This window comes from Orcinus orca, chromosome 15, assembly GCF_937001465.1.
Source record: "Orcinus orca chromosome 15, mOrcOrc1.1, whole genome shotgun sequence".
Lineage (NCBI taxonomy): Eukaryota > Metazoa > Chordata > Mammalia > Artiodactyla > Delphinidae > Orcinus > Orcinus orca.
Window position 1 is genome coordinate 39,017,955 of NC_064573.1, and position 17,086 is coordinate 39,035,040.

At 37.8% G+C, this 17,086-nt stretch overlaps 1 protein-coding gene across 3 annotated transcripts in view; it reads right to left on the reverse strand.

Annotated features, from left to right (window-relative positions):
* Positions 1 to 5,774: 5,774 nt before the first annotated feature.
* ELP2 (elongator acetyltransferase complex subunit 2) overlaps positions 5,775 to 17,086 on the reverse strand; it is a 44,015-nt gene continuing 32,703 nt past the window's right edge. For all 3 annotated transcript variants that reach the window (XM_033412319.2, XM_004283450.4, XM_004283449.4), the window contains 5 exons: positions 13,288 to 13,480; positions 11,727 to 11,848; positions 10,077 to 10,210; positions 9,209 to 9,322; positions 5,775 to 6,335 (listed from right to left, as the gene is read on the reverse strand). In XM_033412319.2, the coding sequence (XP_033268210.1) occupies positions 6,179 to 6,335; positions 9,209 to 9,322; positions 10,077 to 10,210; positions 11,727 to 11,848; positions 13,288 to 13,480 (720 nt within the window). In that variant the 3' untranslated portion in view covers positions 5,775 to 6,178. The remainder of the gene's footprint in view (positions 6,336 to 9,208; positions 9,323 to 10,076; positions 10,211 to 11,726; positions 11,849 to 13,287; positions 13,481 to 17,086) is intronic.

The following is a 17,086-nucleotide window of genomic DNA, read 5'->3' on the forward strand; positions in this document are numbered from 1 at the left end:
CCTGCAAAAAGGAGACCCCAAACACAGTAAGATAAGCAAAATGAGAAGACAGAAAAACACACAGCAGATGAAGGAGCAAGAAAAAAACCCGCTAGACCTAACAAATGAAGAGGAAATAGGCAGTCTACCTGAAAAAGAATTCAGAATAATGATAGTAAAGATGATCCAAAATCTTGGAAATAGAAAAGACAAAATGCAAGAAACATTTAACAAGGACCCAGAAGAACTAAAGAGGAAACAAGCAATGATGAACAACACAATAAGTGAAATTAAAAATACTCTAGAAGGGATCAATAGCAGAATAACTGAGGCAGAAGAACGGATAAGTGACCTGGAAGATAAAATAGTGGAAATAACTACTGCAGAGCAGAATAAAGAAAAAAGAATGAAAAGAACTGAGAACAGTCTCAGAGACCTCTGGGACAACATTAAATGCACCAACATTCGAATTATAGGGGTTCCAGAAGAAGAAGAGAAAAAGAAAGGGACTGAGAAAATATTTGAAGAGATTATAGTTGAAAACTTCCCTAACATGGGAAAGGAAATAGTTAATCAAGTCCAGGAAGCACAGAAAGTCCCTTACAGGATAAATCCAAGGAGAAACACGCCAAGACACGTATTAATTAAACTGTCAAATATTAAATACAAAGAAAACATATTAAAAGCAGCAAGGGAAAAACAACAAATAACACACAAAGGAATCCCCATAAGGTTAACAGCTGATCTTTCAGCAGAAATTCTGCAAGCCAGAAGGGACTGGCAGGACATATTTAAAGTAATGAAGGACAAAAACCTGCAACCAAGATTACTCTACCCAGCAAGGATCTCATTCAGATTTGATGGAGAAGTTAAAACTTTTACAGACAAGCAAAAGCTGAGAGAGTTTAGCACCACGAAACCAGCTTTACAACAAATGCTAAAGGAACTTCTCTAGGCAAGAAACACAAGAGAAGGAAAAGACCTACAATAACAAACCCAAAACAATTAAGAAAATGGGACTAGGAACATACATATCGATAATTACCTTAAATGTAAATGGATTAAATGCTCTTAACAAAAGACACAGACTGGCTGAATGGATACAAAAACAAGACCCATATATATGCTGTCTACAAGAGACCCACTTCAGACCTAGGGACATATACAGACTGAAAGTGAGGGGATGGAAAAATATATTCCAGGCCAATGGAAACCAAAAGAAAGCTGGAGTAGCAATTCTCATATCAGACAAAACAGACTTTAAAATAAAGACTATTACAAGAGACAAAAAAGGACACTACAGGGCTTCCCTGGTGGCACAGTGGTTGAGAGTCTGCCTGCCGATGCAGGGGACACGGGTTCATGCCCCGGTCTGGGAAGATCCCACATGCAGCAGAACGGCTGGGCCCATGAGCCATGGCCGCTGAGCCTGCACGTCCGGAGCCTGTGCTCCGCAATGGGAGAGGCCACAATGGTGAGAGTCCCGCATACCGCAAAAAAAAAAAAAAAAAAAAAAAAAGGCCACTACATAATGATTAAGGGATCCATCCAAGAAGAAGATATAACAATTGTAAATATTTATGCACCCAACATAGGAGCACCTCAATACATAAGGCAAATACTAACAGCCATAAAAGGGGAAATCGACAGTAACACATTCATAGTAGGGGACTTTAACACCCCACTTTCACCAATGGACAGATCATCCAAAATAAAAATAAATAAGGAAACACAAGCTTTAAATGATACATTAAACAAGATGGACTTAATTGATATTTATAGGACATTCCATCCAAAAACAACAGAATACACATTTTTCTCAAGTGCTCATAGAACATTCTCCAGGATAGATCATATCTTGGGTCACAAATCAAGCCTTGGTGAATTTAAGAAAATTGAAATTGTATCAAGTATCTTTTCCGACCACAATGCTATGAGACTAGATATCAATTACAGGAAAAGATTTGTAAAAAATACAAACACATGGAGGCTAAACAATACACTACTTAATAACGAAGTGATCACTGAAGAAATCAAAGAGGAAATCAAAAAATACTTAGAAACAAATGACAATGGAGACACAACAACCCAAAACCTATGGGATGCAGGAAAAACAGTTCTAAGAGGGAAGTTTATAGCAATACAATCCTACTTTAAGAAACAGGAAACATGTCAAATAAACAACCTAACCTTGCACCTCAAGCAATTAGAGAAAGAAGAACAAAAACACCCCAAAGTTAGCAGAAGGAAAGAAATCATAAAGATCAGATCAGAAATAAATGAAAAAGAAATGAAGGAAATGATAGCAAAGATCAATAAAACTAAAAGCTGGTTCTTTGAGAAGATAAACAAAATTGATAAACCATTAGCCAGACTCATCAAGAAAAAAAGCGAGAAGACTCAAATCAATAGAATTAGAAATGAAAAAGGAGAAGTAAAAAAAATACAATGTATTTTTTTGCGGAAATACAAAAAATCATGAGAGATTACTACAAGCAACTCTATGCCAATAAAATGGACAACCTGGAAGAAATGGACAAATTCTTAGAAATGCACAACCTGCCAAGACTGAATCAGAAAGAAACAGAAAATATGAACAGACCAATCACAAGCACTGATTTGAAACTGTGATTAAAAATCTTCCAACAAACAAAAGCCCAGGACCAGATGACTTCATAGGCGAATTCTATCAAACATTTAGAGAAGAGCTAACACCTATCCTTCTCAAACTCTTCCAAAATATAGGAAAGGGAGGAACACTCGCAAACTCATTCTACGAGGCTACCATCACCCTGATACCAAAACCAGACAAAGATGTGACAAAGAAAGAAAACTACAGACCAGTATCACTGATGAATATAGATGCAAAAATCCTCAACAAAATACTAGCAAACAGAATCCAACAGCACATTAAAAGGATCATACACCATGATCAAGTGGGGTTTATTCCAGGAAAGCAAGGATTCTTCAATATACGCAAATCAATCAACGTGATACACCATATTAACAAACTGAAGGAGAAAAACCATATGATCATCTCAATAGATGCAGGAAAAGCTTTTGACAAAGTTCAACACCCATTTATGATAAAAACCCTGCAGAAAGTAGGCATAGAGGGAACTTTCCTCAACATAATAAAGGCCATATACGACAAACCCACAGCCAACATCATCCTCAATGGTGAAAAACTGAAACCATTTCCACTAAGATCAGGAACAAGACAAGGTTGCCCACTCTCACCACTCTTATTCAACATAGTTTTGGAAGTTTTAGCCACAGCAATCAGAGAAGAAAAGGAAATAAAAGTGATCCAAATCGGAAAAGAAGAAGTAAAGCTGTCACTGTTTGCAGATGACATGATACTATACACAGAGAATCCTAAAGATGCTACCAGAAAACTACTAGAGCTAATCAATGAATTTGGTAAAGTAGCAGGATACAAAATTAACACACAGAAATCTCTGGCATTCCTCTACACTAATGATTAAAAATCTGAAAGTGAAATTAAGAAAACACTCCCATTTACCATTGCAACAAAAAGAATACCTAGGAATAAACCTACCTAAGGAGACAAAAGACCTGTGTGCAGAAAATTATATGACACTGATGAAAGAAATTAAAGATACAGATAGATGGAGAGATATACCATGTTCTTGGATTGGAAGAATCAACATTGTGAAAATGACTCTACTACCCAAAGCAATCTACAGATTCAATGCAATCCCTATCAAACTACCACTGGCATTTTTCACAGAACTAGAACAAAAAATTTCACAATTTGTATGGAAACACAAAAGACCCCAAATAGCCAAAGCAATCTTGAGAACGAAAAACGGAGCTGGAGGAATCAGGTTCCCTGACTTCAGACTATACTACAAAGCTACAGTAATCAAGACAGTATGGTATTTGAGTCTCCCTCAAATTCCCACAGTCTGCCTTTGGAACCAATAACCATGGCTGCCCCCCCTGAGGCTACTGGGAAGACAGTGATTTGGCTCCTTGTTGCCCATGGTAAACATGTGCTGGGAACACAACCCAATCACGTCTCCTCCATCTAGGACAGTCATGTAGGTCAGAAGATAGCAACTGCTTAGGTTGGCACTTGGCATCAGTCTGAGCTTTGATGCTGTGACTCAGGCAGAAAAATGAAATTATCAGGGAAAACAAGGAAGGGCAGGTCAGGGATTCTGAAATACTCCTCAGCAACTCCACAGCAAAGCTGCAAGACTACCTTTTGCTTTAGATGTTATGAACTACTCCAGTATGGTTCAAAGTGTTCTCCTTTAGCAGATGAAGACCATCATGGTAAAAGTACAGTGTATGTGTATGAAGTTCAATATACTGTCCAAATGTACAGCAAGTCCTGGGAACACTTACTGAACTGAATTAATTACACACGTGATTACTGAGGAAGATGCTTCAGGACAACTTGGGAAAACTGTCTATCTACAACTGGCAAAACAACAACCAACCATGAACTTGGTCTAAGACTAGGCCTGCTTTCAGGAGACCTTAGGGGGTTGAGTTCCGTGCTGGAAAAGGCTCTAAAGGACTGTTAGTCCACTGAATCTGCTCCGGAATCCCATGTGCGCAGGATCTGAACAAACTGCTGTGTGCCAATGGGAAGATTCAGATCCTTCAGCAGATAAGCAACGAAATCATACTTCAGAGCATCCTGGTTTCTGAGGTTAAGAAGCTCAGGTGCTCACTGCCTTGGTGCATACACGCTCACATGCGCACACACAGCCCTAAGGGTGTAAGACAAGTTTATACAGATTCAGTGGTCTAGAACTGCACTGTCCAAATATGGATATAGCCAATAGCCACAGGTGGCTAGTGAGCATTCGAAATGTGGCTAGTATGAATTGAGATGAGCTGTAAGTGTAAAATGCAATTTGTAGTGTACAAAGATTTCATACAGAAGAAAGGGTAAAATATCTCCATAATTTTTTATATTGACTATATTAAAATGATACTACTTGAGATATACTAGATTTGAACAAATGTGTCATTAAAATAAGTTACACCTCTTTCTTTTTACTTTATGTGGCTACCAGAAAAGTTTAAAGTACATAGGTAGCTCACATTATATTTCTGTTGGACTAGAAATACTGGATAGTTCTGGTCTAAAAACCTTCATTTAGACTAAGTATCACTTAACTTCTCTGGAAGTAAAATGTCATGTTAGATAATAGCATAAACTCCCACCAAGAAAATCCTCGCCTCCCTCCTTCCAGCTCTTTACTACGTACAGTGTGCAAAGTGGCAGTCTGCCAGGTGGCTCATGTTCCCACAGGGTCAGGAGAGGCCTGGCTCTCCCACCAGTCTTCGCAGGCTCTCCCACACCCTCTCTTAACCTCTCTCCACCCAACTCCCAAGTGCTCAGCTCTCGTGGGCAGCCTCCCAAAGCTCAGCAGGCACACCCAACACTGTCTTTCTGGTGTGTTCTTCTGCCCTCTGCTCCCATCACGCCCTCTCCCTGGGGCACATCCTTCACGCTCATGACTTCATCCTTCCTCTTGTGACTCATCCTTGCAACTTCACAGAAATTCAGGTGATTCAGACGCTACTTTCCAGCCCCTATATCTCTCAGTTACTTTAAGCACTTCAAGTCAAACTCTGAAGGAAGCATCTATGTACTTTTAAAGAATAAGAGAAGGGACCAACTACAGTTCAAACTCACAACCTGCCAAATTCCTAGAATGGTTGGTGTGTACTAGGAGGCAGGGGTCAAGACCACACTTTGTGTGGTCTGCGTATTTACAAAAAACTGTTAAAATAAAAATTGAGTAATCTGGGTTTTATCTCTTTTTATTTTTGAGGCTATCCCTCACAGGAGGGTAGTAAATAATGAAACGTCCCAAACATTTGAAAAGAGAAGGCCCGAAATGACACAAAATTAGGCAAATTTGCTCATGAAGAAAGAAAGAATAGAGGCTCTCAATCTGGGACACACAGATGCAGGTCTGAATCCCTGAAAGTATGGGCAAGGTTCTGAGACTGTGTGTATATAAACATTTTGAGCAAAGAGTCTGTAGCTTTCATCATATTTCAAAGGGTCTGAGACTCACATGAGGACTACTGCCTTAGGTCTTAAGCATGAAATGCAATGAAATTATGAGGTAAAGAAAGGTTATCTATTTACATGATAAATATTTTTAAGACACCAACGAGTATATGCTTGCAGTCATTAAGTCCATTACAGAGCACATCTGTTAACTCTGTGTATCTTCACAGTGTGATCTTCACCACAACTTGCAAAGTGTAACCATTCAGTGCCTTCTGCTTCATTCTGTTCAGCTTTTCCATTACAGTTCTTCCAGCATAATTTTTTGATAGCAAGTGTATGACTTTGGCTAAAACAAAGATAGAGAAATCATGAAATGAATGTATGCTATGACTATGAAATATTTTTCTGGGTGCTCACCTGCATATTAATTCAGTTAGTATGCGCTTCCTATTAGTGCTGTTAACATAAATAGAAGTCAAAACCTGACCATGTAATTGTACAGGTTTTAAAATACCATCACTAATATTTTAGCAATTTTATGTTAGCCTTGAAAACATTTTACTTACTGACCAAGGACACCACCAAAAAGAGCAAGAAATAGACAATGCATTTATGTCAAATTTTGCTTTAACCATCAATTTTAACTATTAAAATCAGTCTTTCAGGTAACATTACTAAATGTCTTTCTTTTCTAAAGAATTCCAACTTTACAACATATTCTATATTTGATCTTCTGACATCCCTGTAACTTGAATGGACGCTTACTCTCATTATTTACTGCTGGGTAAGAAAAGATAGTGAAAGATTTAATAAACTACCCAGTGAAAGAACCTTGGTCTCCAATGTGACCTGTAACTGCATGACCCTGGGCAAGATGTTCATATTAACACACTACCCCCAGCCCCCATCCTCATGGCTGACCTAGGATGCTACCAAACATAGATTATTAATAAATCTCTATGAAATATAATATCCTCTATAAATTTAACCTGCAAACTAGTCCTCCAAACCAAAACGGAATAAGGTGAATATGGTGCAAGTTTTAAAGCAGTAAACACTGAAAATAATACCTGAGCTCACAAATTATACTTGCAGACTCTGAGAGTCCCTGTCACCAACGCACTCTCAGGATCAAAAGAATGAAGTATAGCCTCGAAGTGATGAAACACATTTAAAAAAATCAGCACACCAGAACCTAAGTCACCAAATGACTGTGAGCCCTTGCAAGTGGCCACTCTAGAAGGGTCCACACATTCCAACAATGCTGCTGTGCCTCAGTGTTTCCTGAAATTCTCCTAAAGGAAATGCTTCCACACAGACTACGACCTGAGTATTCTCAATGAGAGCTCATCTTCCTTTGAGGATGAATTTGATCACTGAAAGAAGTCAAAAGTCATCTGGATATGAGCTTATAAATAAGATGAAGTTTAAGCTAAAAAAAAAAAAAGTGAATGGTCAAAATGAGGAAAACTTTATATAAAAGGTATCATAATTGGCTTTCTTGCATCACTAGTAAGCTAGTTTTGAACACAGTTCCTAAAGAGAAGTTCCAAAAATATTTTAAGTAACAGCAACATCACTGGGATCTCATTTGTTCTGGATTAATATTAAAGTTCTCTCATTTCATTAAAAGAATGATTTGAAGTAGTGACATCACTGAAACAAGAATATATTTAGACTAGTATATATATATAGTACTTTGCTTCCCAGAGAAGATACTTTGAGGGACAGTACTTATTTGGCTATATATGCTTTGAGATGGTATGTTTCATTTCTTTTCTTTTTTGGTAATGTTCTTTAAATCCAGCGTGTTAACACATCACATTTAGAAGCCAGGGAGTTCGGGGAGCCAACCTAGAAGGCAGTGTTTGCTTATATTACCTTCGTTTATATTTCATTATCAGCAAAACCTTTCATTTGAAAAGTACTCGTAATCTGATAAGTGTAATATTAGCAATCCAAATAATATAAGGTAAGCCAGGAATTAGTTCTTGCAAATCCAAAGTCACCATAATGACTAAAAAAATTTTAAATGAAAAACTCAAATTCTGTACATGTCCCCTGCCCATACTTTCTGAGGGGCTTCTTGCCACTGTTCCACATTCGGGCCACAGAAGTGGTCTGGGTACTAGGCAGAGGCAGAGCAAGCATCATGGGTAGGGCAAAGTGAAAGGAAGGAAAAGAAGAGGAGGGGAGGCCAGGAAGAGAGGAAGTTTCAAGTGCCTGAAACACGGAATTTCATTGGATACCTCTCTCTTCAGTAAGCCAATAGCATGAACTGTTTCAACAGCTAAACCCGGCATCAGAGAGGTGGGAGAGAACCCATGAGGACAGCAGTAATAAAGCAGATCTCATTTTAAATACATTTAAATAAATACAATTATCATGAGCATTAACATGCTTTGCTGGTAAGGAGACAAACTCCCCTGGAAGGTGTATCTTGTACAATATGTCTCTCGGCATCAAGCCAATGACCTTCCTCATGATGCTGTTGTTTGGAATTGTATTTGAAGTTATATTTTGGATAGTTTAAATACATGAAGGTTGAAGAATCCTAAAACAAATCTAACACAGAATGACATGAATGACTTTTTGAAAGTTTAGTCATTTTTAACTAACGAAATGGGTAAAGAAGTAGATTAAAAAGTGTTCCCTGCTGTCTAAGCAGGTGAATGAGGAGGAGGCTGTAAACAGCAGGTGCTCTGAGCAGCTCAGGTGGCAAAGGCCCACGCCCAGGGCACGAGGCTCAGGAGCACTTACTCTGCCTGAAGGCTGGTCACAGGGCTTTGAGGGGCACTTGACGGTTTACTCTATCTCAGGATGTGAGCTAAAGTGTTCAAACACGAGATTCGCCTACCAAACACAATCTATAATATTTCCAAAACACCACCAACATTTTGAATTAAATTTTACTAAGATTCTACTTAGTCAAATTCTGAAACTCATCATTATGAAAATCACTTTCACCTCCAATGCGTTGTCTGTAAACACAGTATCATGCAAACAAGGATTTGGTCAAATAAACTTTTAAAAAACAAGTGCAATATAGTAATAAACGTCAATCTCAAGAGACTGTCACAAAACACAGAGGTACAAATTAGCAGTAAGCACCATGAAGAGATTTGTGTTTCTCTCCATGCAAATGTGACATAAGATTTGCTGCTAAAGACTCCATGATATCTATCTAATCTGATGGAAGCAGAAACAGGAAGGAAATACCTTTGACTTGTTTCTACACAGTGCCTCCAGTCATTTATTTCTGGAACTTGATCAGTCTTTTTCCAAGAATATAAACAAATCTTTCCACACTCTAATCCTACTGCAACAACGTATCTGTTTTTAAGGGAAGGGAAAGACAGTGATTAATTTAGCATGAACTTCTGTTATCTCCATCATCACCAATCTAAAGTAGTTCTTCAGTGCTCCCAACTGTCTCTGGCTTACAAAGGACTCTGTTTAAAATTCGGGCCCAGGATCCAGTGCGCTGCTCTACTGTGCGCTCACAGAGCCTCCTCTCCATCGAGGATGCTCACAGTTCTACCTCTGCCCTCTGCTGGCAAGGCCCATAAGCCAGTGTTTCCCTGGCTGGCAGCAGAGACCCTTGTTCTACCCAAGATACTTGTTACAGAGAAAGCACCACAGTCCTAAATTTGGTGAAATAAGAACCTTTGAGCCACCCTCCCAATCTCTATTTCACCACGCTGAATATCATCAAGCTCTATCAATTTAGCATCTTTTGAGGGGAGTTCCCCCTGGTGGTCCAGTGTTTGGGGCTCTGAGCTTCCACTGTTGGGGGGGCCTGGGTTTGATCCCTGATCTGGGAACTAGGATCCCACAAGCCACGCAGCACAGCCAAACCAACAAACAAATAAATAAATAAATAGGGGTTGATCAGAAAGATAAGATAAAATAAAATGGTGTTAAAAACAAAAAAGAAATCCTATGAGAAACATAAGCATTATAAAAAAAAATGGTTAACTTGGAAGCTAGGAGAACCCAAAGATGAAAGTATAAGAGGGCTACACATTGAGAAACTAAGTGGTCTTCTTAAAGAAAACATAAGATGAAGCCCCACACAGAGACTGACCTTTGGGAAAGGTTAAGTACTGGGCAGACACTGACGGCAGTCACAGCTCCGCCCACGTCCAGAACGGAGGAGCAGGGGCCGATGCTGTGCTCAGTGGAGTCATCGCTGGAGTCACACTCACCCCAGACAACCACCTAACACAGACAGATCAAACGCTGTAAAATTTTCTCTTTGCAAGGTTTCTAGCAATGCATTAGAGCGTTTCAATGGCATAGAGGACACTGACATTTTAAAAAATGCATCATTTTCATTTGTGTTCCAGGACTTCTGACCATTTCAAGCATCACAGAGAAGCCACCATGTAGCAGATACATGTCTCTGAGACCTCAACTACCCAACCGTGCTGGTCCAAAGATGACTGTCCCCGCCCAGAGACCAGGTGTGTTTAGCCTGCTCTTTACACTCAGGAAACCAGTTCTGATCCAGTGAGATTCTGTCCACCACGTCCTCAAGGTGCTCGTGCACCACCCCAAGAAATTACCACAAAATGCATGAAACCAACCAAGTCCCTGGCTCTTCTTCTACACCACCCACTGCTCATGGAATCAGCTCAGCTCACTCGGGAGGCCCTAACCTTGATGATACACCGCATAAGAAATGAGGCTTTCCTGGAAGCTCATGCCTCAGAAGGGTGTGAATGGTCACAAAGAAATGGAGAGGGAAGTGAGAACACAGGACCAAAGCAAGATTCTGAGCAGAGGGCTCCACCCAAGCAAGCAGGAGTGCATTTCTGAGACTGCATGGCGGATGATGCTTTGTCCGTTTCAGCCTTGACCTAACTGTGACAGCCACAGCTGGACCATCTGCTACCGGGCCTGACTGTGGAAGGCAGAAGCAGTCCTGCTGCCTGAGCAGCTAGCAGAGAGTAGGAAGACAAATGCCGGGGAAGAAATGAATAGGCAAATGACAGAAGTACTTCAGAGGCTAACATTTCAGTGTTTCATTGAGTGACAGCATGCTGTGTTAGTCTTCTGCTTCTGTAACTTGTACCATGACTGTGACTGGAGAGGGCAGGAGAGGAGAGGAAACGCTCAAGTGCCTCAGCGCCTCTGGTCTGCAGGAAGTGCAGAAAAAGGAAAGGATGCTTTAAAGAGCATGAAAACAGAGGAAAGACCAGAGGCCAGGGGAACATTTCCCAGAGAACAAGGGCGAGGGTCATGGTCAAGAACCTACTGCTAGCTAACTTGTTCTGATTTTTTTCACAGCTCGTGACACACACAGGCACACACCCTGCCTCCTTCGCTGAATGAAAAGGTAATAACCATTCATTATAGAAAGAATTTTAAATTCCCAAAAGTACGAAAAAGAAAAGCAGAAACTGTCTTTCCCTATGTCCCTCCATCCACTCCTGCTCTCCTGCTTTCTTAGTCCTGACCCATTTCCTTTACTACTTTTCTCCTACTGGAGCCATCTGATAGTCATGTGTCTGAAGGGGCTTCTTCTCGTATTTGATATTTCAGAGACATGTATTATAGAATTTAACAAGTAAGAAAAGCCTTTTTATGTATGCATATGAAAAACACAGAAAGAAATAAATAAACTGATTTTTAAAAGATGTATCAGAAAATTAGGATTATGTGCTTTTTATCCAAACACACCCGTAATATTATTATTTTACATTTGAAAAAATATTAAGTTAAAAAAAATTACCTTTTTGTCCCGACTTCCAGTGAAGAAATACTTGCCATCAGGACTCCAATCACAAGACCAAATAATTCTACTGTGCACAGCAGTGATTTTGTTAGTGAAGGCAAAGAGACTGAAAACTGGGTCTGAAAGAAACACATATGCACTAGTCACAAAGTGGAGAGAGCAGCTTTTTACCTGTTAGAAAGCTATGTTTAAATGCCATATACAACATGTAATTTAACAATCAATTTATATACACAGACTTTTGCAACCAAGGCCAGGCAGCTGATCCCTCACCAGAAGGCTATGTGCATAGAGTTATTTTTCTAGTAGGAAATGCTTTTATACTGACTAGTCACTCTCTAGTGACTGATGACAAACATCTTCTGGACACTTAACTAAAAGTTCAATTTATGCTTATGGAAGAAGCCTGATGAAATTTAAACTTACTCAGGAAGTAGCCAGATCTGTGTATTAAGCTATGGAAAAAAAAGACTAATGAACCCTTAAATAATGTAAAAGAAAAAAACGAACTTAAAAAAAATCTCTTCCCTTGCAATATTTTAAGTGTAGGGTAACTAACTTCTAGCCCTCATAGGGACTAAACGTAAAAGACGTAACTGTGTATGGAGGGTAGACTAATGTATCTATTAATCCACAATCCATAAAGATATAGCAAATTAAAGGATTTGTTATTAGTATAATATCACTTTAACTTTTTTAAAAAAAGTTGCATGTTAGGAAATCACTAGTTGCAAATGAAATCAGTCTGTTAGTTGTAACAGTTGTAATCAGTCTGTTAGTTGTAACAGTTGTAACAGTATATGTTGATATACTGCTCAGTATGTGTCATAGTCCCTGGTATTCTCTAAAACACAAAAAACCCAAAGGACTAAAAATATCATAAGATCAAATTGCAGTAGGTTTTATCAATGGAAAAATTAAAAACAGGATTAAACAACACAAAGTACTTTAAACACTCTCTAGATTTTACCTACTCAATGAAAGTGGAAGAATAAGAATAGGCTACTGCTGCAATCACAAGAAGCTTTCCTTCCTTTTCCTTTTTTTTTTTTTTTTTTTTCAATTTATGCCAGATCCAAAGTAGAATGCAGGTAGGTGTGCTAACATTTTGCCCAGGGGTCATGTTATTCACAAATGGATGCCTAAAACACCCCCTCCCAATTATCACTGTGACAGAGGTGGGTAGGTGAATGGTAAAGACAATGGTCCTTCTGAGTTTCATAATTTAACTGTATATTCATTATTCCTGTCCCATAAAATCCTCAGTATATACCATCCATTTGGTTTTATGGTGGCATTCTGTAACCATCTGCAAAATCCAAATTTTCTACATGTAGATTTTTATGTTTCTTTAACTGAGATGTCTAAATACATATCATCCTTACAAGGAAGGTCAAGTCTTCCTCAGTTATCACAAAACTTTGAAAGACTCACAACAACCAGACTCTGCCCTTCACCCTATTATCATTTCTATTTCTCTTTACACAATAGCTGGTCAAAGTAGGTAAATGGACATAACTGTTTCACTAATAATCTTCCCAACCAGCAGCTGTTTTACCTAACTCAGGTGAGATTGTGTCCTGCCTTTTCCACAGTGACCAGGTCCGATCTCTGGAAACAGCTAGTAAGAACTTGTCATCAGGAGAGAAGGCCATCTGTGTGACAGTCAAACTGTGGAAAATTAAATTCTGCACCTGTTTCCAAGATGCAGTGTTCCAAAGAATGATAGCTGCATGCTCTTTCTTAGCTGCCTATAGGACAGAGATGAAACAATAAAGCAATTAAAGTGAAATAAACTGAAAACATTTTTCAAAATAATATATTGTTTCTATGGTATTTTTTATGTATCTGTGTAAAAAATAAAACAACTTCTGAGAAAATACTATAAATACTATAACCAGGTGTAACCTCTGAGAAGAGACAGACTGGAATTAGAAATGATGAATAATTAGAGACTGGCACTGAAATCAGAATTTTAAAAATTGGGTTATATTTAACATACAATATTATATTAGTTTCAGGTGTATGACATAGTGGTTCAATATTTTTATACATTATGAAATGATCACCACAGTAAGTCTAGTTACTATCCATCATCATACAAAGTTGTTACCATATTATTGACTATATCCTCTATGGGTACCTTACATCCCTGTGACTTATTTATTTTATAACTGAAAGTTTATACCTCTTAAACCCCTACTTCAGTCATTCCTCCACCCCGCTGAAAACACCCTGTCTATTCCCTGTACCTATGAATCTGTTTCTGTTTTGTTTGTTCATTTGTTTTGGTTTTTAGATTCCATATATAAATGAAATCATTTGGTGTGTGTCTTTCTCTAACTTATTTACTCATTTCACTTAGCATAATACCCTCCAGGTCCATCCATGTTGCCACAAATGGCAAGATTTCATTCCTCTTTTTTAAGGCTGAGTAATATTCCATCACACACACACACACACACACACACACACACACACACACACACACACACCACCCCTTCCTTATCCATTCCTCTATCAATGGGCACTTAGGTTGCTTCCATATCTTGGCTATTGTAAACAATGCTACAATGAACATAGAGGTACATATATCTTTATAAATTAATGTTTTCATTTCCTTTGGATAAACAGCCAAAAGAAGAAGTGCTGGGTCATATGGTATAGTTCTATTTTTAATTTTTTGAGGAACCTCCATACTACTTTAATATTTTACAAGAAGAATACATCTGTGTATTAACTGTGTAATTAGTAGTTTAGAAACTTTCACTTCTGGTCAATATGGAGTAACAGGGACCAGATTTACTCTCTTGTGTGAAAAAAACTAAAAGATCAGACAAAATACACGAAATAATGGCACTCCAAAATATTAGATATCTGACAACAAAGAACACTGATACCTAAAAGACAAAATGAATCACAGAGTAGGAAAAAAAGAAAAAAACAGTCACTGAACTCTATGACAACGTCAAGCAGCCAAATATAACTATGGTCTGCAATAGGATAAGAAAAAAATGCTTAAAAAGGTAATGGCCAAAAAATTTCCAAATTCAATGAAAACAATAAACGTACAGATCTAAGACGTTCAATAAAACCCAAGCACAAGAAACATGAAGAAAACTATACCAACAGTAATCAAATTGTTTAAAACCACTGAAAAATATAAAATTGCAGTTGGGGGAAAAAAACCCACTACTAAGTAACAAAGAAAAATGACAGTGGGCTTCTCATCCAAAACAATGCAAGTCAAAGGAAAATGGAGCAACATTTTTGAAGTACCTAAGGGAAAACCAACAATTCTTTAGCCACCACTAATACAGTTAAAAAATGAAGGAGAAATAGATCGTTTTCAGACAGGCAAAAAGCTGAAAAAATTCCTGACCAGCAGAACTGCATTATGAGGAATGTTAAGAACATCCTGTAGGCAGCACGAAAATAATATCTGATGGAAAAAATATTTTTATTATTTAAATATCTTTAGGGATAATTAACTGTTAAAGTATAAATAATATTGTGGGATTTCTGTGAAGAAGTAAAATGTACAAAAACAATACCACAAAGTAGAAGGAAATGAAAGTATACTTATGTTATCATACACAAATAGTGCAGTATTACTTGATGGTAAACTGTGGTAAATTAAAGATATATAGTATAAAATGTGAAACCAATAAAATAACAAAGAGTTATATCTACTAAACAAAACAAAAGAAATAAAATGGAATCATAAAAAGGAATCACTTAATCCAAAATAAGTATAATGGATCAAAGAACAGATAGATCAAATAGAAAACAAATAGCAAGACGACAGGAGTTAATCATATCAATTATTACGTCAAATGCAAATGATCTAATAAGCACCCCTATTAAAATGAAAGATTATCAAGATGAGAAAAACAGCAAGACCCAATTATATGCTGTCTCCAAGAAACCCACTTGAAATAAAAGGAAACAAACAGCTTAAAGTAAAATGATGGAAAAAGATACATAATTCAAGCACTACTCAAAGGAAACCTGGAGTGGCTACACTAACATCAGAGAAAGTAGACTTCAGAGCAGAAAATATTACCAGAAGTAAAGAGGTTCATTGCATAATAAGAAACTAGTCAGTTAATCAAGAGAAAATAACCATCATAAATGTTTAGGATCTAACAACAGAACTTCAAAAATACATAAAGTACAAACTGAAGGAACTATAAGGATTAAAAGACAAGTCCACAATTATAGTTAGAGATTTCAAAATGCCATTCACGATAGAACCAAAAGAATAAAGAAGACAATACTGTCAACCAATGTAATTCGTATTTTCAGAACACTCGACCCAAAATAAACAGAATCCAAATTCTTCTCAAAAGAACATGCAAATTTACCAAGATTAAATATCAAAGGATTGAAGTCACACTATGTTTTCTGAACAAAATAAACTTAAATTAGAAATCAATAACAGAAAGATATCTGAAAAACACTCAGTATATGGAAACTAATACATTTCAAAATAACCTAAGTTAAAAAATAAAATCAAAGAGAAATTAGAAAGTGCTTTTAGTTGAATGAAAATGAAAACACGACGTATCAAAATTTGCAGAATGCCTTGAAAGCAATAGAGGAAAACTTATAGCACTTAACACCTATATTAGAAAGAAAGATCTAGAATCAATGACCTCAGTTTTAACCTTATTAGAGACAGAAAAAGAAATGAGGACTTCCCTGGTAGTGCAGTGGTTAAGAATCTGCCTGCCAATGCAGAGGACACGGTTCAAGCCCTGGTCCAGGAGGATCCCACATGCCGCGGAGCAACTAAACCTGTGTGCCACAACTACTGAGCCTGTGCTCTACAGCCTGTGAGCCACAAATACTGAGCCCACATGCCACAACTACTGAAGCCTGTGCACCTAGAGCCTGTGCTCCGCAACAAGAGAAGCCACCACAGTGAGAAGCCAGTGCACCACAATGGAGTGTAGCTCCCGTTCGTCGCAACTAGAGAAAGCCCGTATGCAGCAACGAAGACCCAATGCAGCCAAAAGTAAATCAAGATAAATAAAATAAATAAACCAAAAGCTTGTTCTCTGAAAATATTAATAAAATCATAAACTCATTAATTTCCTGGTCAATTCCCAGAATTCTCTCCCACAAAAAAAAAAAAGAGGGTATGAGAGAAAAGAGACAAATTGCCAATAACATGAATAAGAAAGGTAACATCACCAGGGATCTTCAGGTAATAAAAGGATCAAAAGGGAATACTATGAACAACTTTATGGCAATAAATATGACAAATCAGATAAAAGGGGCAAATTTCCTGAAAGACACAAACCATCAAAGTACACCCACGAAAAATTAGATATCTTGAATGAAATAGCCCT